This window comes from Sturnus vulgaris, chromosome 3 (assembly GCF_052056855.1).
Source record: "Sturnus vulgaris isolate bStuVul1 chromosome 3, bStuVul1.hap1, whole genome shotgun sequence".
NCBI classification, from domain to species: Eukaryota; Metazoa; Chordata; class Aves; order Passeriformes; family Sturnidae; genus Sturnus; species Sturnus vulgaris.
In genome coordinates this window covers 70,527,554-70,554,029 of record NC_142245.1, presented here as the reverse complement: position 1 = coordinate 70,554,029, position 26,476 = coordinate 70,527,554, and the positions used below count along the sequence as shown (strand labels likewise).

Below are 26,476 nucleotides of genomic sequence, written 5' to 3'. Positions count from 1 at the left end.
GGATATGTAGTCCGACCAAAGGGCAGTTCCGTGGTCTTTGGGGGGAAGACTACGTGTCCCGGCAGGTAGTGCGGCTCACAGCCAGGATCCTGCTGGGAAAGGGAGTACGTTCTCTGTGGGATGCGTGCACGGTATTCCTATCATCCTGCCTGCTAGGGTTTGGGGGCTATTCTGCGGTCTATCGCCGATAGCTGGCGGCAGCCGGGGATGAAGGAGACCCCGTAGCACCGGCAAGCATTTAAGCACGCTCCTGTTTCAAGCGACCGCAAAGGCGTGTCAGAGCTGGAGCCTGGGCTGTATCCTAAATTAGCGTGTCAGCGGGAAGGGAAAAACTGTCGGTGCTAGCGAAACACAGTCCCTTCATCACTTGGGATGAAGGAGGGACGGGAGGGGGAATCCCTAGAATATTCACATTGAGCAACAATTCCGTGTTTTTATCCAAATTAATCCCAGGGAATTTTTTTTAATCCCAGTTGTGCAGGGGCTGATGAGCCTGGAGAAGAGAAGGCTCAGGGGGGGAGTCTTACCCGTGTATATATCCGGACGCTTATATGTGCCTAGAGGGAAGGTGCAGTGAGGATGGAACCAGGGTGTTTTCTCGGTATCGGAGGCAAGGGACTCAAACTGAAACACAGGAGGTTCCCTCTGGGCATCAGGAAGCACATCCCTTACTGTGAGGGTGACCAAGCGCTGGCACAGGTTGCCCAGGGAGGTTGTGGACTTGCTGTCCTTGGGGATATTCAAGAGCTGCCTGGACTGAGTGACCCTGCTTGAATGGAGGGTTGGACCAGATGGTCTCCAGAGGTCCCTGCCAAGCTCAGCCGTTCTGTGATTAAGTGTAATCTGCCACTAAAGGGGCTGGCATTGCTGTTTCCCTTGCTTTTCCTGCAGAAAAAAAATTGTGCTGTTTATGATAAATTTTAACTTTCAGCCAAGTCAGTTCCTCGATCCAGTTCACCTCTTGGCAGAGAAGAGGAGAAGAAAACAAGGGCAGAACTGTTTGCAGCTGTCAGATTGAAGCAATCGTGAAACTAAAATTCTGAGTATACAGAAAGGCAAAAGAATACTTGGCAGTAAATTAGAAACAGGACACTGGGCCTACATAGGGTCTTGAATAATTACTTTTAGCTTCTCATATACACATTTCCCATTCTAAAATTCAGATGTCAAAACTGAAGGTAAATGCAGAACAAGCTACTGTTATTCCACAGAAAGACACAGAAACCATTTCTGAGACCAGGAGCAAAGCCTGAGCTGGCTCACCAACACCATCCATCGACAGCTCTCTTATTTGTAAAGAATCTGATTTCTTCATCTGATATCCCTTTGTTTTCTGGAATTGTTTCTTTAAAACTTGCACTTACCTGTACCTTTGAAGGAAGACAAGTCTCTTTTTTCTCATAAAATCTTTTCTGCAAGGAGGCTGCATTGCCATTGTTCAGTAGGGTGGACAGGCCTGGACTGCTTCACGCAGCTGCTTCCTCCAGGCCTTTGGCACCCTTGTGAACAATGTATCTGCTGAAATCAGCACTACCTGTAATAAATATGAGTCTTGACGTCTCTAAGCACTCGAAGCCTCCACCCACCATAACTGATGGGTTCAAAGAAAATAATTCTGCCAGTGCCTTTTATGTCGTTGGAGGGGGTTTTTTTGTTTGTTTTGTTTTTACATTAGCTACCACTTCAGCTTCCCATCTCATTCTGCTGACACTCGTTATGGTCTCCCATTTTCCTGTGAATGGGCATGTCACATCTGTTTGCTTTATTTCTTTCCAAATTCTGATCTCCAGAAGTTGGCTAGATCTTATTTTTCCCCTCGTGAGTTTTTGGGTAGCTCTGATAATGACTACATAAATCCAAGATCAGTAGAGTGAACCAGAATCAGAGCTGGAGCCTTGGTATTTTAGACTTTGGTACAGCTATATTCACACACTGAATGCCAAGATTGATTGAAAGTCACAGCACTGCCTTTTATCTTTTAGAAACTGTTTTTTCCACTGGCTCCAAATGAACTCTGGCTACAGGAAACAGATTGTGAAACTGGCTCCAAGGCCTAAACTTCAGATTTCAGCCCTTTGTTTTATAGATTTTAATGTAGTACTTAGGGAATAGCAATGAGGATGGCTCTATTTTTTTTCCAAACCAAATCTCTGCAGTTTTCTGATACCAGGTCAGGCTTCTTTATGCCTTGCAAGACATTGTGGAAATCAAGGTCAAAGGCTACCAGTGGAATTAATCTGAGCCCAAAGTTAGGGGAATGTGTTTGTTTGATTTGCGTGTTCACTGACTGAAGTTAATATGCTTGTTTTTGATCCCTAAAGAATGGATAAGAGAGAGGCAGAATTATGAAGGAAACAATCTGGCAACTCATCCAGAATTACAGCAGTTGAGTTTTCAAAATGATAAGCTGAAGAAAAACAAATTTGTGGCTGTTTTAAACCTCAGTATTTCCTTCCTTCATGATTTATCAACTTCCTTTTTTTTTTAAACTAGATAAGGACTTATATAGCCATATGCAGATGACATCCAACAGCAGAATTATTTTTGAAAATACAGTATCTAGTAATTGTATTCATGTCCTTTCCAAGATATAAGATTTAAAATATATTATATTTACTTTTAAAAGTTCATTCCAGTTTCTGTATGTTACAAAACAGCACTTTACTCCAGAATGCATTTAGTTGAGTACTGGAGAACTAATAATAACACAGTAAAACTTGTGCAGTCTAGAAGGAACTGCTTTTTAAATTACATTCCTTCAACTGTTTTCCTTTACACCTGGTTTTGTTAAGGCTTACTTCAATTACTAAATACTTTGGATTGGATGACTCTTCAAAAAGTTCACCTTTGCTTTTTAGATCTGTGTTTTGACATGTTGCCACAATAAATGGCACTCCAGAGTAAAATGCATATTTCTTGACAGCTACCCTCTGAGAAAACGAAGTTCTGTGACTCCTGTTTTGCAAAGAGACACCAAAAAGCCAGAGGCTACTCCTCTACTGCCTTTGAACCCAGGCTAGAGCTTGGTGTCAAGCCCAAACCATTCTGTTTGGGAGAGGATGTGGCCTTCTTTTGCTTCTGAACCTGTGTTTGTACATCTAATGTGTTCTGCCCTACTGCCCTATGTGTTGCAGGTGTACATTTGCACCAAACTCTGCCACCTTGCCTCCTTAGAGGTCACAAATACAGCAGAGATGGGTAAATTAGACATCAGCTTCTTCTTGGGAGACCAAATCTTCCATGCAGAAAGTCTGTGGAATAGTTTATGCTGGAGAGTGGGTTGCTTTGAGAAGAGCTGGGCTTATTGTGCCAGAACTACAGGTCACTTGAAGTCCTGCTGGACTTTGCCAGCTCTCTGACTACACTCCACTTAACTGTATAAATGTAATCTGAAACACTGAGGACTAGGAAAACAGTATGGGTAAACCATAAGTGCAGCTCTGAAGAACTCTGAGCAGCTACCTAAACTCTAGTTAATCCGTTTCTGAATAGAAGTGTTTGGAATTGCCCCAAACTGGGCGCCTTGGAACCTGTCTCCCCTTTGTTTCCATTGTGATCTAGGAAGCAGGTGGAGCAGCTCTAAGAGAGGTCCTGTTGAGTGGAACTTCTCCAAACCCAAAAAGTCAGTTCTTCTGTTGTAGCCACAGATGGCTTCAGTGCCTGGCAGAATTTGGTAGAGTGCTCACCTTCAGTAAGGTAACCCAGGGATTAAAGAACTGCCTTTTAGCTCAAAGGCATTTACATCAACACCTCCTAACTACCAGGAGAGTGTCCCACGTGCTCAGGATTGCAAAATGGAAGGGAAGCATTCATCACCTCAGTTGTTGAATTTGTGCCCTGTTGGAAAGGATGGCAAATGCATGGCACTAGTGTGAACTAGAAGAAAGGAGAGATACAGGGATCTGTAGGCACTTATTGCTGGTTTCTGATAACTTTTCCCAAGCCAGTGCTGTTTTTTATCCAGGATCTATTTGCAACAGAAATGCATAAATTAATCCCAGGACCCTGTTTTGATGATTGAACTAGATGAGAGAGACACCTCCTTGTTTTACTGTCTTTTGCCTCAGCCGCCTTGTCCTGGTTTGAGACTTAGATGCTTTAGGGAACGGGGTCATAACTTCAAACGAAAAGGTGGTGACTCCCTGTTTCCTTCCTGCTCTTCCTCCTCCCAGTCTAGCATGGTGGTCAGGGATGAGGCATGAATGCTCCCCAGGAACTCCCACTTCCTGGCCAATGCTCTGACCACTGGGTAGCAGCACAGAGAAGGTAGACACTGTTTCCTCTAGCTGCACTTTAAAAGAAAAGGAACATTGCTTATTGGGAATTTTTTATCTGCTGGTCGCCCAAAAGGCCCTTTAAGCACCTTTGGCAGGCTGTTAACACCGACCTTGGTGTTTTCCAGCAATAACACAAAGAAAAATGCTGTGACCAGCAGCCACATGAACTGAAGTCATAGACCAGAAAAGCTACAGGGACTCTTTATTCATTGTTTTAAATAACAGATTTTGGCACTCGCTGCCAGAAGAGGACTCCAAATTCTGAGTCCAAAGAAGATAAAGGTGCCAAGCACCAGGGTGGGACTTCACCCACGTCTATGTTCAGAGTTTCCTCACCCTGAACCGAAGCTCTTAGCTCCTCACTGAGCATGCTGCTTGTTTTGGATCTATACCTGCATTTCTTTTTCATGCAGGGAATGTAAGCCTGTTATTAACACGCTCAGCCCTGAGGCTGAAAGGCTCATGTATCCTGAAACATCAGTCCCTTATCAGTCCCAACCCTCTGATTTATTAAGGTCACACAGAACAGAAAGAATTGAAGTCAAGAACCTAGAGATTCACTAAATTTTCTTGCATTCAGAAACTGCATATAGTTAATAGGGAAGAAATGCCTATTAAAAACTTTATCATCAATTGAAGTTAGTTTTCTCCCTGAAAGTGATGCCTTCAGTTTTAGCTTTTAGTGCACAGGATTTTGTAGCATCTTACTCAGATTTGCTTTTTCTGTATCTCCAAAGCCATGACAGTTTAAATATACAGATTTTATGAAACAAGTAATGTCTTTGACTATGTTAAGTTTCCCCAGGCAACTCGGAGCAGAAGTAGTGATAAAACAATTTCTGCATTTCTGAATACTCATTATACCATATGATATACAAACTATTTGGCATTAATACCTAGAATATTGTGCCTGTTCAGGATATTCAATGTGGATGTTAGAATTGCTATGATTATTCTAAGTCATGAAAACATGATATTTTTTTAAAATCATTCTTCTACAAAATCGGTCCCCAAAATAAGATCAAGGAGTTGCTCTAACTCAGATCTGCTTTCATTATTTCTGCATATTAAAAGACAACTATTTCAGACAAAATCTGATTTTTGAATATAATTTCTTGCCTGGAGTGAAGTGAAACAGCCTTTCCTATTCCTTGCGAACGTTTTTTGTTTTTTTTCCCTCATTCTGTTTCTTAGGCTGCCTGATGTACAAATGCAGAATGGAGTTTTTGTTCCTTGCCAGGTGCCTAGCTAGCAGTAGCACAGGAATATATGAAAAAAATGTGGGCGTGGTAGTTAGTAAAAAGAGATAAATCCTATGAATAATTACCCTCTTTGTGTTTCTCTGCTCATCCATGTCAAGTTTTTGTGGTTATCTGTCTAAAATCTACTTCCTACTCCATCTTCAGGCTAGGTTAAAGGATAGTGGATGAAGAGACTGACAATGAAAGTATTGGTAAAAGCAGAAGTTTACTTTAAAAATAAATTCCAAGGCAACAGTGGGGACATAGTCTGTGTGTTTCATATGCCTAGAGGGCGAGTTGCAACATTCAAAACCATCTTTCAGTGACACCATTAAGTATTTGAGACATAAAAGGTGAGAATTATCATGCAGTAGAAGTGTTTACTGTGAATGAGTCAACACCTGCAATAATCATCCCCTATCTTCTTACATTTATTTCTTCTCTATGATTGTCATTTCAAACCACCCTTATATTTACCCTGCCCTATCCTAATGTCTTTTCCGTTTTGCATTTGCCTTTCTAATATCTAATTGTTCTGCCTGTGCACAGATACAGTCTTTTATACTGGAATCAGTTACCCTTGAAGGCCTTCCCTTTATACAACAGCAAACCCTTTTTTTTTTTTTTTTTCCAAGGGTCCATAGCCAAAGCCAGTAATTCCTTCCTACCTTCGAATCTATCAGGACACACTAAACTAAAGAAACTACATATGTAAGGCAGCGTGATGGCATCAGCAGGAAATAACAGTGAACAGAAAAAGTAATCTTTTACATTCTTCATGTGGAGTACTGAGGAGAACACCTTCAATTTCCACATCAGTCAGTATACTAAGCAGCATCTCTTGGAACTGGATTTTAAGTATAAAAGGAAGAAACTTGATAGTTAATCTTGTTGGGGGGGGGGAGGGGGGAAGTGGATATTTTTACTTCGGAAAAATCCTAGCTTTTTATGCTAGAAGAAGGAGTAGAAGAAAAAGAATACCAAGTGGAAAAGGGCAAGGAATAAAGCTATAGGATTATGTAAAAACAATAAAAAGAGAGGAGATGAGAGACAAACTCCAAATGTAACAGAAGGTACATGAAAGAACAGGAACAGAACTGTGAGTGAAGTGAGAAAGTATATTAGTGACCATTTATAGTATTTGGGTTTTGTTTGATGCTTATTACAAAAAATGTTTAATTACTTTGGACTGATTAAAGATATATAAATGTAATTATTTTGATAGCACTGTATTACAGGTTAAATGTTTTCATGCTAAGATAGCAATTATTACTAGACAGGAATTTGTAGTCTTGCTCCTCTAAATGCTGAGTTCAGTTATGATCTGCATTTTGAGGTTAAAGCAATTTACACCAACTTGATTTCCCCACCAAGGGTTGATTGTGACTGTATTGTGCTTTTGGATGAAGGCCCAATTGGATGAGGAATTTGGTCTGCTGTACTCATTGAAGAAAACAGCAAAACTAATAACATTTTGACCCAAGTTTGCATGCTTGATACACTGCCAGGTTAGAATCTATTCCCCAAAAAATTGTTAAAAAATCACAGGTTTTTTCCCCACCAGGTTGTTTCTTTGCCTTATTCACAAGATACTCTTGCAACTCACTCCATTTTCTTTCTTCCTCTTTTTTTTTTTTTTTTTTTTTTTTTTTCTCTCTAGCAAACAGGAACTAGAGAAATATCGTGTGAACGCTTAGAAGTGAAATGCTGACACAGTGAAAAGTCTTAAGAGTTTTGGGCATTTGTTGGGTTGTTTGTGGTTTGGGTTTTTTTAATTAAAATGACAGGTTTTATCCTACTTGACAGTATATGTGGTGTCATGAGAAAACAGAGAAGGGCATTTCTTTTCCTTTTCTTCCAAGAATGAAAAACAATGATTGTATGAAAGTTCTGCATAGACTTGATGTTCAGGAACGGATGGGCTTTGCTACAATACTATCAAAGAAGAGACTGGAAATTTAACTTTTATGTATCCAGTTCTGAGATTGCCAGTATGTATCTCTCAGTTTGTATGACAAACTGCCTCCCATGGATTTGGCTGTGTCAGTTTTGCAAAACACTCCTAGGTTCCTTAATTTCTCTAATAAATTTTTGCCACTTGCCCTGAACTTATTAAAGTGGAACTTGACAAAACTTAGAAATCACATTGAAATGCTTTATTGATTCAGTGAGGTTTCACTTCCTATTAGTTTTGCAGCTGCCACCATCTCATGTCTAACCCACTTATATTAGAAGAGACATGGGAGTATCAGCTGCTTAGATATGTCCTGAGCATTGTCATGTGTTTCAGGCTGATTAAAGTGGCTGTGTCAGGATGCTAGAGACTGGGTGTTCCCAAAACAGCAATGCAGTTTGCCCACAACGTTATTTCTTTCTTTCTTTTTCTCTGTGGAAGGGCTGTTCTTTGTCTGCTGGGAATAAGGCTGAGTGTTGCAGCATAGCTAGTACAGCTGACCAGCTTTTCTCCCAGTTCTCAAAGGCAAGTGAAAGGGGAAAAAATACACCAGTTTGGATCATGTCACAGAAATGGCTTCTCACTTAACCATTAGCCAGCAAGGCTTGGCTCAAGTAGACAATGCAGCAGCCAGAATTTTTGAAGCTCCTCGGTATAGCCTGTGTTGGGGCAGTTGTTTAGAACTTCTCCTATGTCAGATAAACACTGAATCAGTCTTTGGTTAATTTAAGACTTTTTTTTTTCAGTTATCAAAGAAACTGCTATAAATTGTTCATGTCCAGTAGGTCAGACCAGAAGATAGATATCTTAGTATTTCTTTCTGAAAAATGCTTTGATCTGCTTTTTCTTTTTCCTCTTTGAAGGTGTTCTGACAGCATATATTTCTTTGGTTCTTATAGGTTGCCCTCACAGCAATTTGAATGGACCAGTGTCCCTGTGAGATAGCAAATATCAGAGAATTTAGTGGAAGTATCCCTTACATTATCACATTATTCATTTAGTGTGTCTTTTGGGAGACAGTTAAGCCAGCATTACTCCCTGAGTCTGCTATTGTTTACATGTAGAAAAAGCTTTTCCATATGCTGCTTTACAGTATGAGGCATAATTGTATGTGTGGCAAAATGTTTCTGGACTTTTCACTTCAGGAGACATTTTTTTGAAACTTTGTAATGAAGTGGCTTATAGAGGAGGGGAAGAGGATAATGAAGCCATAATCGGGCTTTCTGTAACCCTTTGGATTTCAATTGTGTTCAATAATTCTCCACAGTTAGTATACTTGCTTGGGCCAGACAGCATAAGTAAAATGTCAATTGATTTTTACAGCAACCCAATCCAGTACTATGGCATTTACTGCTGGCCATATTCAGCAAAAGTAAATAGAAATGGTATAAAGATAAATTGTATTAGTACTTAGATGACTGTGATGGAATGGGAAATTCTGTGTTTTTCTTAATGTACCAAAGTCCAATTTGCTTGCTCTTTTCTGAGGCATGAACATCGCATATACAGGGATGGACTTGATGGTGGGATTGCTCCCCAGCGTACTTTGAGCAAGTTCACTCTCAGCCTGCACCTGATGGTGAGCCAAGAGGCAGTAGTGGTCCCACTGAAGGGACCAGCCCTTCTCATGCTCACACCCCAGGGCTGAGCACTGCTTGCAGCAAGGCAAGAGGTGGGCAGAGTATTCGAGTCAGTGCAGTGCTGTCACAGGGCTAATGTGCCATGCCTGGCATCATGCACCATGCACAGGGTTGCATTTGTGTGGCACAGAATGCCATGATCCTCCTAGCTCAGACCTGGAGAAAAACATAGCTGGCTTGCCCAGGCTGATGTTTAATCACAGATTATTCCATCTTGGAAGGACTCATGGAAAGCCCATGGACGCAACTAAGTTACCCCATGCTTGATGCAGCCAGTGTTGGAATCGGTTACTTTGTATTTTTCTGGATAAAATAACACTGGGTATCTGAGCGTCACTGCTGCATCCACCAACACAGTCTGTGCCATTTCCCATTAAAAACCCCAAAGGGCCAGTGTTTACTCCAGATATGACCTGCACAGCACAAGTGCTTCGTCCTGCTCACCACAGCAGTGTAGGCTGCTGGGGTGGGAGTGAGGCATTTCTTCCTTCTTCCCTTCCCCTCTGCATGTAACTGGGGTATTTTGTCAGCCTCTGTTTAATATGCATACTTCTCCCTTGGCTCTTGCCCAAACTCAAAGGAGTGCACTGCTTTCCTCAACCAAGGGCTTGTCTAAACAACTATATTCTGGCTGCTTTAACGTGTGCTGTTCACGTGCTAAATCCCCCTAAGCCTTGTAGAGTTACATTAGTACAAACGTTGTTTGGGAAGCAATATCTGCTTTAAAACACCTCTTTAGGGCAGTGTTCCAGGTGTCCATGGTGGTGGCACCATGGAATAAGAGAGTGATTTAAGCTTGCTGTGTAAGACTTTTGAAAAAGCAAACCTGGTAGTGATGGTTTTATGTGATGGTTTTTAAATACTTGGGGGGGGGAAAGTTGTGGTAGGCCTGTTGACGTTCAAGCATACGTCAAACTATTTAATTATTTCCTGATAAGTTTCTTGTTGCAGTGGGCTGGACGTGGCCAGGATGTTTAGTGATGTCTTGCTGGTGTAGAGTGACCTGGTCCTTTTCCTGGCACGCATCTCTTTGCCTGAGGTCTGCAGTGTTGTAGACGTTCCTCCTGTGCTGTTTGGTTGCTATAAACTCTATTTGCCTGCTGAGATATTAGGACTTGTCTACACTAGAGCACTTCTACCAGAGTAATTATGCTGACACAGCCTCAAAGCACTATGGCAACCATGCCCTCAGCTGCTCCACACAGCCTCTGTATCTGAGGAAGCTGTGGTAAAGCAAGGCGTCCGTAACTGTGTCTGCAGTAGTTTCTGCAAACACAGGTGTCTCAGTCTTGTGGTGTTTTCTTTCACACTCTTTGCTGAGCCTCTGCTCTTAGCAGCAGCTTGGGGAGCTCCCCCTCCAGCTGGTGGGTGTTTATTATCCCCTGCTGTGCTGGCAACGTTTTGAGGTTTTGTGCTGAAGCCCACACCAGATTAGCTGAATTACCACCACCAGGCAGGTGAGCTGACCTCTTTTCTTTCACTTCCATTTGGTTTCGCTAGCAGAACTAAAGGGGTTTTATTTCCCTGTCTGCCAAATAGGTGTCCCCCATGCCCCCCCACCTTTGTATTACTGAGCTTGTGCCCAAACTCTCAAATTTTCTGCTGCCTTATTCGTTATTTGCTTCGGATCACTGCCCTCCTTAAACTGTCCACAGACCCATCTCCTTGGAAACAGCAAAACTTGTTTATGTGAAAGTAATAAGGAAAGTAATTGATGTGTAGCTGTGCAGGCATGCAGGGGAGCCATGTTTCACTGGTGGATGTTGGAAAAGCAAGTCTCCACTTACACTGACTGCCAGAAGGTTGGATGGTGTGAGCAAAAACCACCTTCCTCTACTGTTTCCAAAGTTGCCTTTTATTCACAGCAGTGGTAGGAAACTTCTTGCCTGTGCATATGCTCATTTTTGTGGCTTTTTTTTTTTTTTTTTTTTTGCTAGTCTCTTTCAACACCAATGTGAAGAGGTTGAATAGCAACAGGAAAATTTTTAAGTCTTGCTTATCTCTTATTTTGTGGAACTCCATGTTAATGCACTGTGCCATGCCAGGACCATCTCCTCTCTTGTCTTGGCCCTGACCACCTCTGTGGCCACAAGACTTTGTCATCCATATTTGGAGATTTTTGCTGCTCTCTGCTTTGTCCCTTTCACTACCATTGCCCCTTGTGCTGTTGGACCTGGTTGATAGATCTGGCCAGCTGTTAAGGTCAGGTATCCCTGGATGGTCTTTCCCAGTCCTTCAGGACAGAGGTAGGGAGCTTTTGTGGCCATCCATGTGGTAGGGTCCCTAGATGGGACCTCTTCCAAGTGATGGGTGGGGTGCCTGGCTGCCTGCTGCTCTCAACCCAGCACTGAGAGCTTGTGGCCTGACCTTGAGGAGGATGGCAGCAGGGCCCCATGGAGAAGTCCTTGCAAAAGACCTGTGGCAGGAGGGTAGCCCTGATAGACTTCCCATTTGGGACCAAGGGGGCTGCTCTGAATGGTATGACCTTGGGGGTGTTAGCACACACAAAAGTGATGATGGTTGGGAGGCCCCAGGTCAAGCAAGCCCTGGTGAAGAGATGCTCATGTTCACATCTCTGTGATGACAGTTTGGAGGAAGAAGGAAGGATTTCTTGCCTTCATTTTAGTGCATACCTTGAAGAGGCAGTGTGGCTGGAAGATGATTTTTTGGGTATTTTTATACAGCCTTTGGAACAGGCTGTAAGAGCTGTAAGTGCTCCTAGAAATCTTTTTTTGGAATTGAAAAATTTTTTCCCTGTTTGCCACCCGGTATGAATGACTTCTCCTGGGGTATGCTTCATCAGCAGGCTCTAGTCTTGGTCTGTTTCTTCCTCATATTACTAGATACCTCCTTTGGGTGATTTTCTTGGAGACTAACACATGTAAACAGCCTTACCCAAGGGGGAAGACTTTTCCAGCCTTGTATTTTAAACACAAGCAATACAACAATCATAATTGGTATATCACTGAACCTTCAAATAAGCTGTTTTTCTATTAGCTGAAGCTGTATAGTCTTCACTTCTTACACTGTATCAAGTGAAATGCTTCCTACTACTTTGATAGGTAACTACAGGATAATTTCAAACTTGCTTTAACTTCCTAGAGGTTGTATTAGCTTAAAGGACTTTCTGCACATTTCACTGTCCATGTCTTGAGTATCAAGAAAAATTTCTATTTGACAGGGTGTGAACTGTTTTCAAATGTGCTTCTCATAAAACAAAGAGTGTGAAAAGGTGGAACAGAAAGGGAGTGAAGAAATAGGACTTAATACCCATGCCTAATAATGGAGATAATACTGGGGATACTGCATATTAACTATCCTCCTGTTATCTCAACAATAAATGTGGAGAACTGTGTCTTTATTATGTAATAATGATACGTTATTTACCATATGTAATTCGGTTTTGCATCCAAAAAGATGGGAAGAAGAGCACTAAGGACACTGCAAATGGAAACAGGGTGTAAAACCTGGAATGTTTTCTCTGCAGGGAGCACTTAAAGTCAAGACATTGAAGTCTGTAAAATAGTTAGTAGAAAATGCTCTTAATTCTTGAATTTTAAAAGGACAAAAATCAGCATAATTAGCACCTAGAAAAATCTTGGAAAATTTTGATCAGTAAAAGGAAGCTATGTTTGGTGTTATGAAAGGCATTGTTTTAGAATTGCATTAAAAGACAGGATTCTTCTGATTGGGTGTGGGTATTATTATTATTCTTGTTGTTGTTCTTATTACTACTATTATTATTGCTTTGGTGTGCATGATCTGGTTTGATATAAACAGAGCCAGGGACAGCCCAGTGACATATTTATGAAAAAGATTCTATTAAAGAAATAATGTCATTAAATGGCTCTCTTTCTACAGGCTATGGATTCTGAATCAAAGAACAGTTTCATAGGAAGCTTTCTTCAGCCACCAGATTGGATGCTTCCTGCAGCCTTTGTTTACAAAGAATCAAAGAAGTTGGCAGCTGCTGCTGGTGACAGGCCTTCTCTCCCAAATAAGCAAGGTATAGCCAAAATATGTCCTTAAAATGGTCTTTTTAATTGTTCCATGTGAAATCTCTTGAGCAAACTCCCCATCCTATTTGACTGAGTTCAATGACTTGCTGCAGTTATCAGTCTGACATTGAGACAGGATGTATATGTGTCCTGAGGGAGTAGTCTCCCTGAAGTCATATGTCTAGAATGGAAACCTCTGCAAGTCTTCTAACATCCGTGTAAACTTTGGCTTTGAAATTTGTTTAACTTAAAATCGTCAGACTTCCTCTGAAAGCAAAGGAGAATGCTTCAAACTCAGTAGAAGTAGTTCATGACTTCAAATATAGTAATAAAAGGATATTAGTATGGTACACTGACCTGAAATTTGCTTTGCTTAGTGCTATTTGACTCCTTCCAGCCTAAAATCACTTCTAAGGCTTTTTTCTTGAAAGTTAGCAGCATGAAAGTTAGTCCCTATGAAATATGGTTGTCATGTGCCTTAATGGGTGACTGCTCTGGAGCTCACAAGGCAAATGGTCAGTGGCTTAACATATCTGGAGAGCCTAGGGAATCATAAGGATACCCATACTTGGACTTATTATCATGGACAACTTTGCTACCTTGCACAGACATAGCCTATGAGTGTGTTTGTGATCATTGTTCTTCACCTGAAAAATCTGTGATTTCTGTGGTAATCTTATGTCATAGAGAGTTTGAGCTTTTTTGAATTACAGTGATCAGTTTAGTGCTATGTAGTGAAGTGATTAAAGAAGTGTTTGGCATACCAATAGAAAGATGGAAAAGGTGGTCCCACTTCATCCTTCTGCTTTCTGATATTTGCTTTTTGTTTTGAGTTTTTGATGTTTATTTGGTTTTTGCTGTTGTGTGGTTTTGTTTGGTTTGTGGGGTTTTTGTTTGTTTTTTTAATGGATCTGTGATAAGATGGTGAAATTTGTTAAGGAGGTGGCAATATCTGATTGTATTCTTTTGAGAGAGAGTTTGGAATAGAGAATCTGTCAATTATAAAATGTCAGAAAATAAGCTTGACTTGTTACAGAGCATGTCTTAAGCTTCCACAGGTCTGTATGCTGTATGGAGAGTTAGCATACTTTTTCTTGTAGCTGAAATTGCAGCTTTTATTTTCGGTATAATTTGACACATACTGATTTAAGGCTGAAAGCAAAATCTTCCAGACTTTTATCTGTGGTTTAAAGAATCATCAAATACAAGATACTTGATGTTGAAACATTATATTTTGAAACAATAAGGTATTTAACAATGTATCCTTTGCTAAATTGTCCTTTGTATCTAAGTTCTCCCCCTGTTTTGAGCATGTTTTCTCTTTTTAATCTGTCCAGACCAGTTGCCCTACACCAAAACTTGTGACCTCACTTGGATACCTGTGTTCTCTGCTTCTATTTAAAGAGAAGCCCCAGGGTTTATTATATTCTATTTGCCATGATTTCTTTGTGCTTGCTGCAATTTAGAGTAAAAATAGTTTTGCTCATAGGGCCGGAGCTTTGTAGCTCAGTTATGCAGAAAACACATCAATATTCCCCTATATATGTTCTGCTTAAGTTGGTGTACAGCTGGGAAATATAATTAATTTTGGGAGTGATTCTAGGAAGAAAATTTAGGTAGTATATTGTAATGTGAAGTGTTTTCTAATAACGATTATCATCACCAAAACAGGAACTGTTGCTTAAAGTGTGGCTGTTGTGTTGTTTGCTAGCTGTAGTGGCAGCTCTGAAAGCTCTGCAAGAAAAAATCCATCGTCTAGAGCTGGAGAAGTCCCAGGCTGAAGATAAACTGTGCAGCCTGTCCAGAGCGGCTGCTCAGTACAAGAAGGTCTTAGAGGATGAATCCTACGAGAAGAACACAGCACATGAACAGCTGATGCAGAGGAAAGGTATTTCTTTTGAGTGATAAGGTGTAGCCACAGCAACATTAAGACTGTATAATCTAGGGAGTGTTTTGTTTTGAAAAACTGGTAATTAGTACAGCTCCCTTTCATTTTTTGCTTCAGAACTGAGGAGGGACAGGAGCTTGATAATTGTGGATGAAGTTGAGATATTTTTTTACATATATCAACCAAGTATTGCATAAGCCATAATGCAATTTTAAAGACTAAGCATGTTTCAGGTGGTATGTTTAACTCCTACAATAAGCTAGCAGTTGCTTACATAACACAGCTAACTTGAGAAAAGATAGGAGAAGATTCTCCTCTCTCAGATTTTGGTTAGGTATCTGCTGATATAAATCAAAGTAACTGCAGTGCTCATGCCTTTGGAATTCAGATTAGGGACTAGCTTTGAAAAAACATTTTGATTCTCATGTCTTATAAATAAAATACTTTTTAACCATATGACTTGTTCAGACTAACTAAACTGTTCTTGCCTGTTTTGAAGACAGAGAATTCCTCAATGAAATGACAGTCTGGCTAAATGTGTAGCTCCCTTTGCTGTACTGAATGTCTTGTTTCTCTCTGTAGATGCAAGTGTGCAGTTAAATGCAGCACAATCCCGCTGCTCCCTGCTGGAGAAACAGCTGGATTACATGAGGAAAATGGTTTCCAGTGCAGAACTGGAAAAGAAAATGATTTTAGAACAACAGGTGAAGCCCTTCAGCATAATAACAAAGTAGTGATGTAGTTTAAAATTACAGAAATGTGCAGGAAGTTTTTTGTGGTCATTGTTTTTCCTCAGCTCTGCTCAGGCTGCTAGCAAACAGAAGCAATTTAGTGTATGCCTGATGACAACCATTCAATGAATTGTATGAAAAGCTCCCTGGGTGGAACTCCTAATGAGCAAAACCATGCTAATACATGCACACTTGGTAGACAAAAAAAGCTGCTGGAAGCTTAAGTTGCCTTTTCTGCCTGGTATTTTCCATCACTTTGCAATTTAAAAAATATGGAATTTAAACTAATTAAACACCTTTACTCTGGTATGGGGTGGTTTGGTGCTTTTTCTGCTCTTTTGAAACAATTTCAGTCAGTGGCCAACTCTATTCTTGCTTATTTTTTTCAGGCTCAGCTTCAGAAAGAGGAAGGTCAGAACCGGTTAGAACTGCATGCAAAACTTGAAAAGCTTGAAATGCTAGAAAAAGAGTGTCTTAAACTTACTGCTACTCAGAGAATTGCTGAAGTAAGCATGCATGGAATGACAGTCTGAAAGTAATTTGGTATCATTTTATGGCATACTATTAATAGTACTAAGTTTTGCAAAATTACCTCTGTTAAAGCATACGTGACTGAAAGCCACCTTGGCTTCATGTGCATGAATCTTTTTTCAGTCTGGGCTTTAAAAATTCCTACAGTTCAGTTTTATCCCCACATTACAATTGTGAGCTCCTCCAGACTTCAGATTCAGCATGACAAATTGAAGTGGGACTAATCATTCTTGCCTTCAAATTCAGGACAAGATCAAACACTTAGAAGAAAAGCTGTGTAAAGAAGAGCATCAGCATAAGCTAATACAAGATAAAACTGCTCAGGTAGACTGAAAATATTTTATCTTATTTTTTAGTACTGAAGAAAGCTATTCTCTCTGTTCAAAATGCTTTTCTTGTTTTATTACATTTTAACTCCTCATGTTTATTACTCAAATACTACCTAGATCATTTATAGCTCCATATTAGAAGGTTTGCCAGGTGTGTTGCATATCTCAATAAAGAAATATTCTGCTTGGGTTTGTATTAGTGAAACAGTTCATCAGCCTCAACACTGCTCTAAGTGACCCAGGTAGAAAATTAATTTGTAGAAAATCTATAACTGAATCAGGTTAACTTAATTTCCAGTAACTTGAAAGTGGTCACATATGAAACCATATATCCCAAATGAGGTTAGTTGTTGTGTTTGTTTTCCTCCCTTTGTTAAGATCTGTAGAAATTGAATACATAAGGCTGTACTTGGAAAAACCTTAATCAGTAATATGTTGTTCATCAAATGAGATCTTGTATAATTCATTATTCTGTGAAGCTGTAATCAGTTCATTGGGCTGGCATCCATCTGAGAGAGGAGTATTTGCCAAAGAGAGAAAAATGTTGAAACCTTTTGTTGAAGAGGCAAGGTAGTTGTATTCCAAACCTCATTTTGTGCACAAGTAGCAGCCAGCATGAAAGAGAGACCAGTTGTGGGGGAATTCCAGTGGGGTGGGGTGGGGACTGCAGTGCTGAAGAGTAATATTTTGGAAGAACATAAGCAAAGCTGATGCCTTAATTTAATTCATCACTGCTGTCAGCTCTTGTATCTCATCCAAGGATGATGGGTTTTCATCAATCCAGGAAGCTTTAAATAACATGCAGATTTGTAGCCCAGATGTCTGACCACCTCCAGAATCCAGCAGAATGACACAGATGAAAACGTGTAGGTTTTTTGGTTTCTTGCTTAGACTGCTTGCTGCTGCAGAGCAAAAGGCCTGGTACAGAGATTTTATCTTCTGAGAAACATGGTAAGAATGATTCTCCCAGAGCAGGTAGTCTAAACATTTGCTTAAGAAAAGACTTAGATGCAGTAAACTGAGTCCTAAAGTAGTGTTAGTACCATCTTAATACACTGCAGGATAGATTTAGGTCTGTTGGATCTGGACTGGAAAGCACAGGGTGTGGTGTGGTTCATTTCCTCTTGATGACAGAAAAGCCAGAATATTCTCACTTTAGTGGTGGACCTCCAGCATTGTTTAGCTGGAACTGTAACACATGCCAAAGCAAAGTCCTTGTCCTATGTTTAATTGGGAATGATTATCATCCTGTTTATCATGGGCCTTGGTAGCAACTTTGAACCACTGAGCAATGATTGTCCAGCAGGTTTGACCTCAGTGTAACACAGACGGGCTTCGTTCTCTCTGTCCCCAGATTGCAAGAGCCAAATGTTCAGATAATTTGGATTTTATGGTCAGATCCTCAGCATGCAAAAGGATTGGCTTATCTCAGCTGCTGGTTGTCACAATGGAAAAATACAGCTGCTGCTGCAGCTGAATATGAAAATGAGGAATAATAAGATAGAGCTGCAAGATCTGCCTGATACCCTGCCTTCTTTGTAATCTGTTCAGTTTTTAAGAGTAGCTTATACCTTCCAAGCAGGACAATTAATAGTGTCCCTAATTGGTTCTTATCCATGCATGAAAGAGAGAATTAATTAAACCTTGCTATTTCATACTTCTGGTATTACATTAAATGGCTGCTTTCCTTTTTGCTTATTGCCACAGTTTCAAACATCATTTGATGTAAACAGAATTTTGATGTCTTCAGTAACATCTCAATATGAACCTGAAAAGGAAAATGGGAAGAACAAAAAACCTAGGAAGGTAACATGGAAATTTTTATTAGCATACTTTTGCTGATAGCATCTGACTCACACAGACTGGAATTTGTGAAAAATGGTGATGTAAGAGGCACCCTTACCAGCTTGACAATTACCTCTGTTAAAGTCTTGCTGCCATCCCCCATGTCCTGTCTTCACTGCCTTTCAGTTTATCTGGCAAAGTTAGTTTCCAAAGGAGTTTTAGGTCAGCATCTTAAGATGGTGTGTTTTGGGGAGATTACTGAAAAAAAAAAATTTACTTTGCAACACATGTTACAGATCAGTCAAAATTTTGCAATTGTGGTTTTGAAAACTTAAGTAAACAAGGTTCAATTCCTTTAATGTTAGCCTAATTGTTAAACTATCTCCTTCATGCATATGGAATAAAATTTATTTGTGTCAGCTATTGGAAAGTCTTACTTGTTAAACATACAGGAGGGAAAATATTTTTTTTTAACCGGAAGAAAACTGGAGGTGACGCATTTCATTGTATATTTATATTGAATTTTACTTACTAAAAAAAAAGTTTAAGATTGTACTCTTGAGTCAGCAGATTGGAATTTCTTGTCTTATATTTTCTTATGGCTCTTATGACAGAGAAATCCTACAATGAAGAAAATGCAGCTTTCACGATTACATGTAAAGGCTGGTGAACTACCTTTTGTGGCTGGGAAGGTAGGTGAATACCACTGTTCTCACTGAAGTGACATCTACAGTTTGGGTAAGGCTGTGTAGTTGTTAATTACTTCTGTAAGCCACTGGTAATTCTTCTTTTAAGTCTGCCAGCTCCAGCCATTCTGTCAGTGCAAACGTACAAAGCGTGTTGTACATTATGAAGCATCGCAATCCATGTATCTCATTGCAAAGACAAGGAGGAGCTACAGCTGGGATTTCAGGACACAGTGCGCTTTCAAAGTCTGTATCCTCTTGTTCCACAACTCCCACTGCCACCAGGAGCTTTTCAGACCTTCTGTTGGCCTTACAAGACGAGCTGGGTCAAATGAGTTCGTGAGTACCCATCGTGTGTGTTGTGATTTCAGCAGTAGCCCTGAGAAGCAATCGGGTGCTTGTAGTCAAGCCTAGCCTGTTTCAGCTATAGGACTACTTGTTGACAGAGTGACCTGAGCAGGCTTGACTAGCAGGATTTTTCTCATTCAAAAAATTCTTTCTATCCTGGTGTTTCACTGGTCTTGTTTTTCTGCTTCCACATCCTGTATTTAAACAGGAAGTAGCAGCTGCAGCAAATGAAAAGCCTTTCAGACCTGTGCTTTTTAGACATTTTAAACATACTCTGAGATATAAAGAGTAAACCAAAATTTTTCTCCTGGAGAAGGCTGCAAAGGTGATGCTGATATTGAGTAGGCCTGCAGGATGCAGTCAGTCTGGGTGGTGGAATGGGGTTAGTACAGCTCTGGCATGAACAGTCCTGTCACAACATCTCTCCTGTTCCTTTGTACTCACTCTGAGTTCTTTCCTTACCAGTGTACCTGCTGGGTCTTTGTGCTGAGTCAGTCCAGTGCTCGTACCCTTTGCTTGTTGATAGGAGGAGAACTTGCTGGTCCTGTAAAGGGGTTGTGAAAGAGGGATGGTCTCCTGCCAGAAAATGGGCAGGGTGTGGAAGAAGCTAACACTTCAGATGGGAGTGTATGTATCTTTCTAGCCATGCAAGTAAACGTGGATTACAACCTGTTGTGTTCTTAGGTATCTTCCCATTAATGCAGGCTTGTGGGGCTGTGGGCCAAAGCTCTGTAGCTGGTCGTAGCTGACATGTCAACATGATGAGCTGTGGCTTGAACAGAAGAGGATGTGCTGATTAAACCAGTTAGGATGTTGACGCTGATTTGAAATGCTTGATGTGGTAAAATTTAAACTGGCAAGCAATCTCGTGTTCAAAAAGCAATGTCTAGCTTACTCATGGCAGTTCAAGGACAGGCTTTTTTTTTTTTTTTTATTGCAACAACTAGTTGCTTCAATTAAACTGTCAAGGAGAAGCAGTTACTCAGAAGTCAGAGAAGAAGCTCTGACCTTTGTAAAGGGATTACTTATCTAAGAGGCAGTCTCTGGCTTAAACTTGTTCAGGTGTCTGATTATCAAGATGTACACAATTTCTTTTATTTAGTCTGGTTAATTTAATTAAGCAGCCCTCTTTGCTGTAAATCTTTTTTACTAGAATATTTTAATAATTTGTCAGAAAAATTGTAACTTGAATGTACTAGTTTAAAAAATACTTTCATGTATTACATTAAACCTCCAAAGTCTGTGCTAAATGGAGCAGGAAGTGAAAATATTGGACTGCATAGCTGCTGTTCACTTTCAAAAATTTCATTTTGCACACTATTACACATGTAGTTGTTATGCCTGTGGGAAGAGGGAGAAGTAAGATGGACATCAGCTAACAATTTGGAATGAGAAAATCAGACTCACAGAAAAACCTTTTGCCTTTCTCTTGTTAATATAGTCCAGATTAATGTCTATTGTGTGAGAGTGGAAATAATGCTTAATTTCTGTACTCTGCACAAAATGGCCAGGAACTCCTGCAGGAGGAAATCCTAGAGACCATATCATGAATAGTTAGATTGCCATTCTTGTCTTTAATAGTGAGCATCAGGAACTTCTGAAGCAGATACAGGAGACTCAAGACTCCCAAGCTCGTGAAGACCTGGAACAGGAGCTGGATTGGCTTGTAAAACAAATGGAGATGAAAGGAAAACAAATATCCAAGCTGAAAAAGCATCAGGCTACTGTAAGAATGAAATGTAAACTCTCTAGCTACTAACATTCTTGTTGAAAGCCTGCCACGACTCTGCCTCCTGTTGTCATCAGCTAGAATGTTACTGGAATGTTTTAAGCCAAGATGTTCCAGTATGGGTGATTATAATTAGACTGCTGGCTCATATTTTTGTACCTCGAATTTCTTCATTTGATCAAGAAAAAGTGCTTACAACTGGCAGTTTGGAATGTATGCTGGTGGGAAAGCTTCCTGCCCTGTGGCAGTTCTGCAATACAGAGCTGGGTTGCACTGTCTGTCACTTCTGCTCACCACGTTAAGACAAACTGTTTGAATTTCATTCCTTTGTATCCTGTCTCTCAGGGGAATGAGAAAATAGAAGCTGTAATTCCTGTGCAGATTGGATTAAATGTCCTTTCTATTACCGAAACATTGAATCTTTTTTATAAAGTAGTCTGTTGACCAGAGCTTCTCCAAAATCATAGCTGGGCAAACCTTTCAGTTTTGTTTAACCTTTAGGCTGTCCTCATTCTGACAGCATTTAGTTTAGAGCCATACATAACAACTTTTCATACATGCCCATATAAAATCCCTCTTCTGTAGCTGAGCAGCCTACCTCTTTTGTAGCAATTTGGTTTGGGCATATGATTAAACATTCAATCCATAGTTCTGTCTGATTGTTTTCTGTTTTTTCATCTTATGTTTCAAGATAAATACCCACCTGAGAACTTTGCTTATACAGGAAACAAAGCAAAACTCAATGTGAGACCTTATGAAAAGAGGAGGTTATAGTTAATTTGAATCTGACCAGTTTTATTAATATTCATTTTTGATAGATTTGACTCACTTAAACTTTTTATTGTACATGTAATTGCAAGCTTTATGTCATAGCAGATGTGTCAGACTTGCATGTTAGCAATATGGGCAAAGGGCATTGACTGCTGAGTCCTTACTGCCTCTCTTGGCAATGTCAGCAGCTTTTTTTGATAAAACTCTTATATTCTTGAAAACCCAACAATTATGGTGTTACTCCTTGCCTCAAAATCTTGCTGACTTCATCCTCAGGAACCTAACACAATGGAAAGCAACTGCACTTTTGTTTCTTTTCCATTTTTTTATGGCTACAGTTTGCCTTTGTTTTGGGTTGATGAAGAGTAGCACGTAGAATGCGGTGCAACATTGTCATCTTTGCCTCTTACCAGTGTACAGGTCTTCTGGCAAGTCCTCTGTGCTCTGGTGCAGCCTGGTCAGAGCACACCCCTTAGGGTCATGCTGTAAATAGTAGTGTCTGCATAATTACTGTTCATCATGCCCTGGTTATCAATACAGGCCATTCCTCTAACTCCTTGGCCTGTATTTTTTATTTATCTGGCACTTTTGCACACAGACATTTCTGTTTGTATTTTGTACAGACCAATCTTAATCTTTCTAATGCACATTTCTTTTTCTAGAACCTGCCATGCTAAAAGTGCCATGTTAATCTCTGTGTTTCACAGTTAATATATTCTAGAATGCAATTAAAGTTAATTATTTTTAGAAATGGACTTAAAGCCTAAATTGGCATTTGGAATACTTCCAGCTTAATTTTATCTTTGGGAAGTGACCTTTTCATGCCAAGTGCAAGTCAAGACTCATGATTTGACATTTTAAAAAACATTCTTTAGCAATTAACCCTATTTATTCTGTTTTCCACTTTTGTTAAGGAGGCTTCAAAATAAGCTGCTTAGATCCAGTAACTGATAATTAACAGTGTACATTTTAGAGGTTTATTGGTTGTTTGGTTTTTTATTAGGATAGTACAATCCGAAATGGAAAGAGACTATTGTAAATATAGATTATTAAGAGATGATATTCCAGCTCTCTCATGCAAGCATTTTTATGTTAGGGAGCAAAGGGATTCAACAACCAATTGAGTGTGGGTGAGATCAGTTTTCTGTGGTGGTTTCTGTATGGGCAAGGTCAGTTTTCTGTTACAGTGAGACAACTGTGCTACATTACTAAATTTAAACTTTTCTTTTTTTTTTTTTTTAATGTCTCAGTCATCTGTAGTTGGAGTTCAGTAAAAGTCCAGCCATCTCTACAGCTGTGGGTCTTTGGAGTATGTAACATGCTAATCAGTAATTTTTTTTTTCCTAGGTGCAGAAATTAAAGAGAAAAACTCAAAAATTGAAGCAAGGGGCAACTCATGTCAAACTAAAGTGTGGTGAACAAAAGGAAGCAAGGGGGAATGGAGTCACTGTAAAGGAAAGTATGTCTAAACCTTGTCCTGGGCAGAAGAGCAGAAGTTCTCTTCAGCTGCTGAAAGCTGTGAGGAAACTTCAGCTATCTCTGAAAAAAGATGATGTCATCTGAGAATAATAGTTCTGAAGTTTGCTATGTTAGAAGTTTTTGAAGTTGTCTGACACCTAGTAAATTTTTAGTTGCACAAAATACATTTTAAAAATAAACTAGATACAGTGGACATGTACATTCTAAACTGCCTAATCTCCAGTAGGTCGGTTTGTTCACCTTAGAATTAACTTTCATGTAGTGTAGCTGTAACTCAACTACACTTCTTTGTAATAAAGTGTTTTAATGGACTAATGAAATGTTACTATTTGTTAACTTGTCAAATAAAATTTTATACATTTTTACACTTAAAATATTATATGATCTTTGGCATCCTATTTTCCCAGCCACCGAGGAGATATTTAGAGCTTGCTTTTCCAGAATGATGTGTGCTAGTGCTTCTGTATAAATAAAAACAAAAGTCTTCCTTTCTCTAACAATTGAAGATTCAGATCATTGTGAATGAGGCAGAAGAGGTATTGTCTCTTTAGTTATGTATGTTTTCATTAGTAGTAGTATTACTGCTTTATAAGCTCTATTGACAGCCTTAGTATTAGGGACAGCTGGGCTCTGGAAGCACAGTCCATGACTTGGTTTAGTTACGAGAATATTGGAGTGTTCTTGATACATGCATGGGAGGGGCCAAGCCAAACGCTTGAGTGCTTGTCTTCTCTTTAACAGAACCTACTTCTAGCACAGTATACAGTGACTGAGGAGGAGACCTTCAGCTGTGTACCTGTTACCAATCTTCTTATTTATGGATTATTTCTATCTTAGAAAAGCACACTGTATGCTTAAAGCTGCTTAGACAAAATTCGAAGCCTGGTATTTTTTCATGGTGCAGATAGCTTTTCTGAGATAGATTTATGCATGTCTGGATAGTAGAATGACTGATACTGGTAGGGATTGGGTACATAAATCTCTGTGGCTCCCTCCTTACCTTGACCTGGTATTTTTGTTGACTATTTTTTTGACTATTTTTGTTGTTTGAATCCTGGGGAGGGGGTGTTATTTTGGAGCTGGAGAAGCGGGGCCCTGGCACCCCACTTGGACAGGAGCTGTGGTGGAGGGCTGCAACTTTGGGTCTGTCAGCCAGGTACTGGATGGGGCAGTCTTTAAATGATGACAGCATTGAGTAGTCAGTCTTCAAAATGTATGTGCTGACAAGGGCTGTCCAGTCCCAGAAAAAAGTTTGTGTTTGCCCTTATGTGGGGTGAGTGGCCGGAGGGAAACAGTTGAACCTGGTCCTGCTGGTGGCTGGGCATTTCTCATCTCTGCCCGCTTCAGAGCAGGGCCAGGAGCTGAAAAAGCTGTCTTGCTCAGAGCCAGGAGCTGGGATTTCAGAGGGGAAAATAGGAATGGATATGTGAGCTTACATGGGCTGACTGGTTACATCACTTGTAATTAAACTCAAAAGATTTAAATAAATTTTAAGAATTATTTTCTGCTTTTTGTTTCTAAAGCTTTTATTTCTGTAGTGCATGTGTTTTCACACACCAAAACAAAGTAGATGCATTTCAGCATTGACTGAGAGATCCAAACCAGATGCAAAGAAAGTGTATCCCAAACCAGTTTTCTTGCTTGAAGAAAAGCTTAAAATGTGGTTTCAGATTGTATGTTGGGAGGGAAGGGTCGGGTGGGAGGTCAGGTTATGTATTTACCCATTAGCATATTCACAGTTTGAGGCAGTCATCAGTCATGTAAAATAAGTCTTCAAGGAAATATCCGTCAGAGGATAATTGTCCAGGAGCTGCATTGGGAAGGTAAGCTTGTGCACAACTGTGGTGAAGTTCAGCTCCATGAGAATTGGGTGGATCACAGTGAATTTTGCTGGGATCGAATGCTTCATGTCTTTATGCTCCAAAAATGTTCTGGCCTGGAACTCCAGAAACGTACATTTGGGGAAAGCACAATGGTCAGAGCAGGCTTCTTCACAAGAACAATATGTTTTTGGCTTAGTAAGTGCTTACTCTATTCTTTTTCAAATCCTTGTTTTGATTTATATCCTGCATGTTTTTGTTTGTCTTCTCAGATGAAACTGTATATATCTCTTTTTTATTAATGGTTTGGATCTAACTCTGCAGGGCAGCAGACAAAACCACACAGTGATCCCAAAAAAAAGACTTATCAGTTTATTTACTTGAGATCTGGGTTCTTTTGCACTGAGTTGTGCAAAATTGCAACGAATGGTATTTGAATTAAGGATTGTATTTCCTTGTTAGATATGAAGGAAAGTGGACAAAAGATGTAGGTCAAACAATATGATTAAAAATACAGATCAAAAAATTGCATCCAACAATAGTTCACTTTCCTGCTGCTAATGTATGCTAGCACAATTTAATGTCTTGTTACTTGAGCCTGTTGGAAAGACTTTGTCCTAGTACAAAAGATGTTTGGTTTGAGCATGTGTGTTACAATCTTCTAACTAGCAAAGCTGGAGGTTGGACATAGCTATAAATCCAGCGTGTTCTGGGAATAGAAGCTGGCAAAAACATTCAGAGCTAAATAATCAGGGCAGGATCTTGCTGAGATTTGGATACTGGCTAACGTAACTAAGTGCAGATGTTTATGTAGACTGAAATACATTCCCAGAATAAGAATATTGTACAAACACATGATGATTTTATAGCAGGGAAAAAGCCAAGAAAGTGAGGGTAATAAAACAAGCATTCTTATTTTTGATGAAGCACATTCTGTTTCCCTCTGCTCGCCTGTACAGAAGTGGCCAAGACTGCTTCTACTGTGTCCCTTGCTGGGGCCTGTTGAAACTTCTGCAAGTTGCTTGGGTTGTGGCTCTGGTGCTTACCTGAAAGTCTCCATGGGCTCCCATGTGGGTGCCACAGTCTGTCTTAGATGAGAAGAGAGAAGCAAGCATTTCTGAAAATGTTACTCTGAGGGAACAGCTGTAACAGGTCAGATGAATCTTAACCCAAATGCCTGGTCATTACTTTTATAGCCATTATCTGTGTTATTTTTATCTGAACTCCACTGGCTACATAATGGCATAATTTCTTTTCTCTTGATTCTTT

At 40.0% G+C, this 26,476-nt stretch overlaps 1 protein-coding gene across 5 annotated transcripts; it reads left to right on the top strand.

Moving 5' to 3' along the window:
* The first annotated feature begins 3 nt into the window (after positions 1 to 3).
* Positions 4 to 24,887, top strand: CEP57L1 (centrosomal protein 57 like 1). Of its 5 annotated transcripts, none has more exons than XM_088161925.1 (11): positions 4 to 104; positions 12,974 to 13,118; positions 14,822 to 14,998; positions 15,581 to 15,702; positions 16,119 to 16,235; positions 16,507 to 16,584; positions 18,297 to 18,395; positions 18,989 to 19,066; positions 19,170 to 19,399; positions 20,990 to 21,134; positions 23,256 to 24,887. In XM_088161925.1, exons 2-11 carry the CDS (start codon positions 12,977 to 12,979, stop codon positions 23,469 to 23,471), a joined length of 1,404 nt encoding a protein of 467 aa, XP_088018051.1. In that variant the 5' UTR covers positions 4 to 104; positions 12,974 to 12,976; the 3' UTR covers positions 23,472 to 24,887. The 5 variants fall into 5 exon arrangements, with proteins under 5 accessions (XP_088018051.1, XP_014748903.2, XP_088018053.1 ...); XM_014893417.2 differs by having other exon boundaries at positions 4 to 131; XM_088161926.1 differs by lacking the exon at positions 4 to 104 and adding an exon at positions 6,241 to 6,336.
* The last annotated feature ends 1,589 nt before the right edge of the window (positions 24,888 to 26,476 follow it).

Bases quoted from the DNA above. Each gene is read 5' to 3' on its own strand.
- CEP57L1 (XM_088161925.1), top strand. From the start codon at position 12,977: ATGGATTCTGAATCAAAGAACAGTTTCATAGGAAGCTTTCTTCAGCCA. The intron at 13,119-14,821 runs GTATAGCCAAAA...GTTGTTTGCTAG, and splicing joins TTCTCTCCCAAATAAGCAAG to CTGTAGTGGCAGCTCTGAAA. The intron at 16,585-18,296 runs GTAGACTGAAAA...TTATTGCCACAG, and splicing joins TACAAGATAAAACTGCTCAG to TTTCAAACATCATTTGATGT.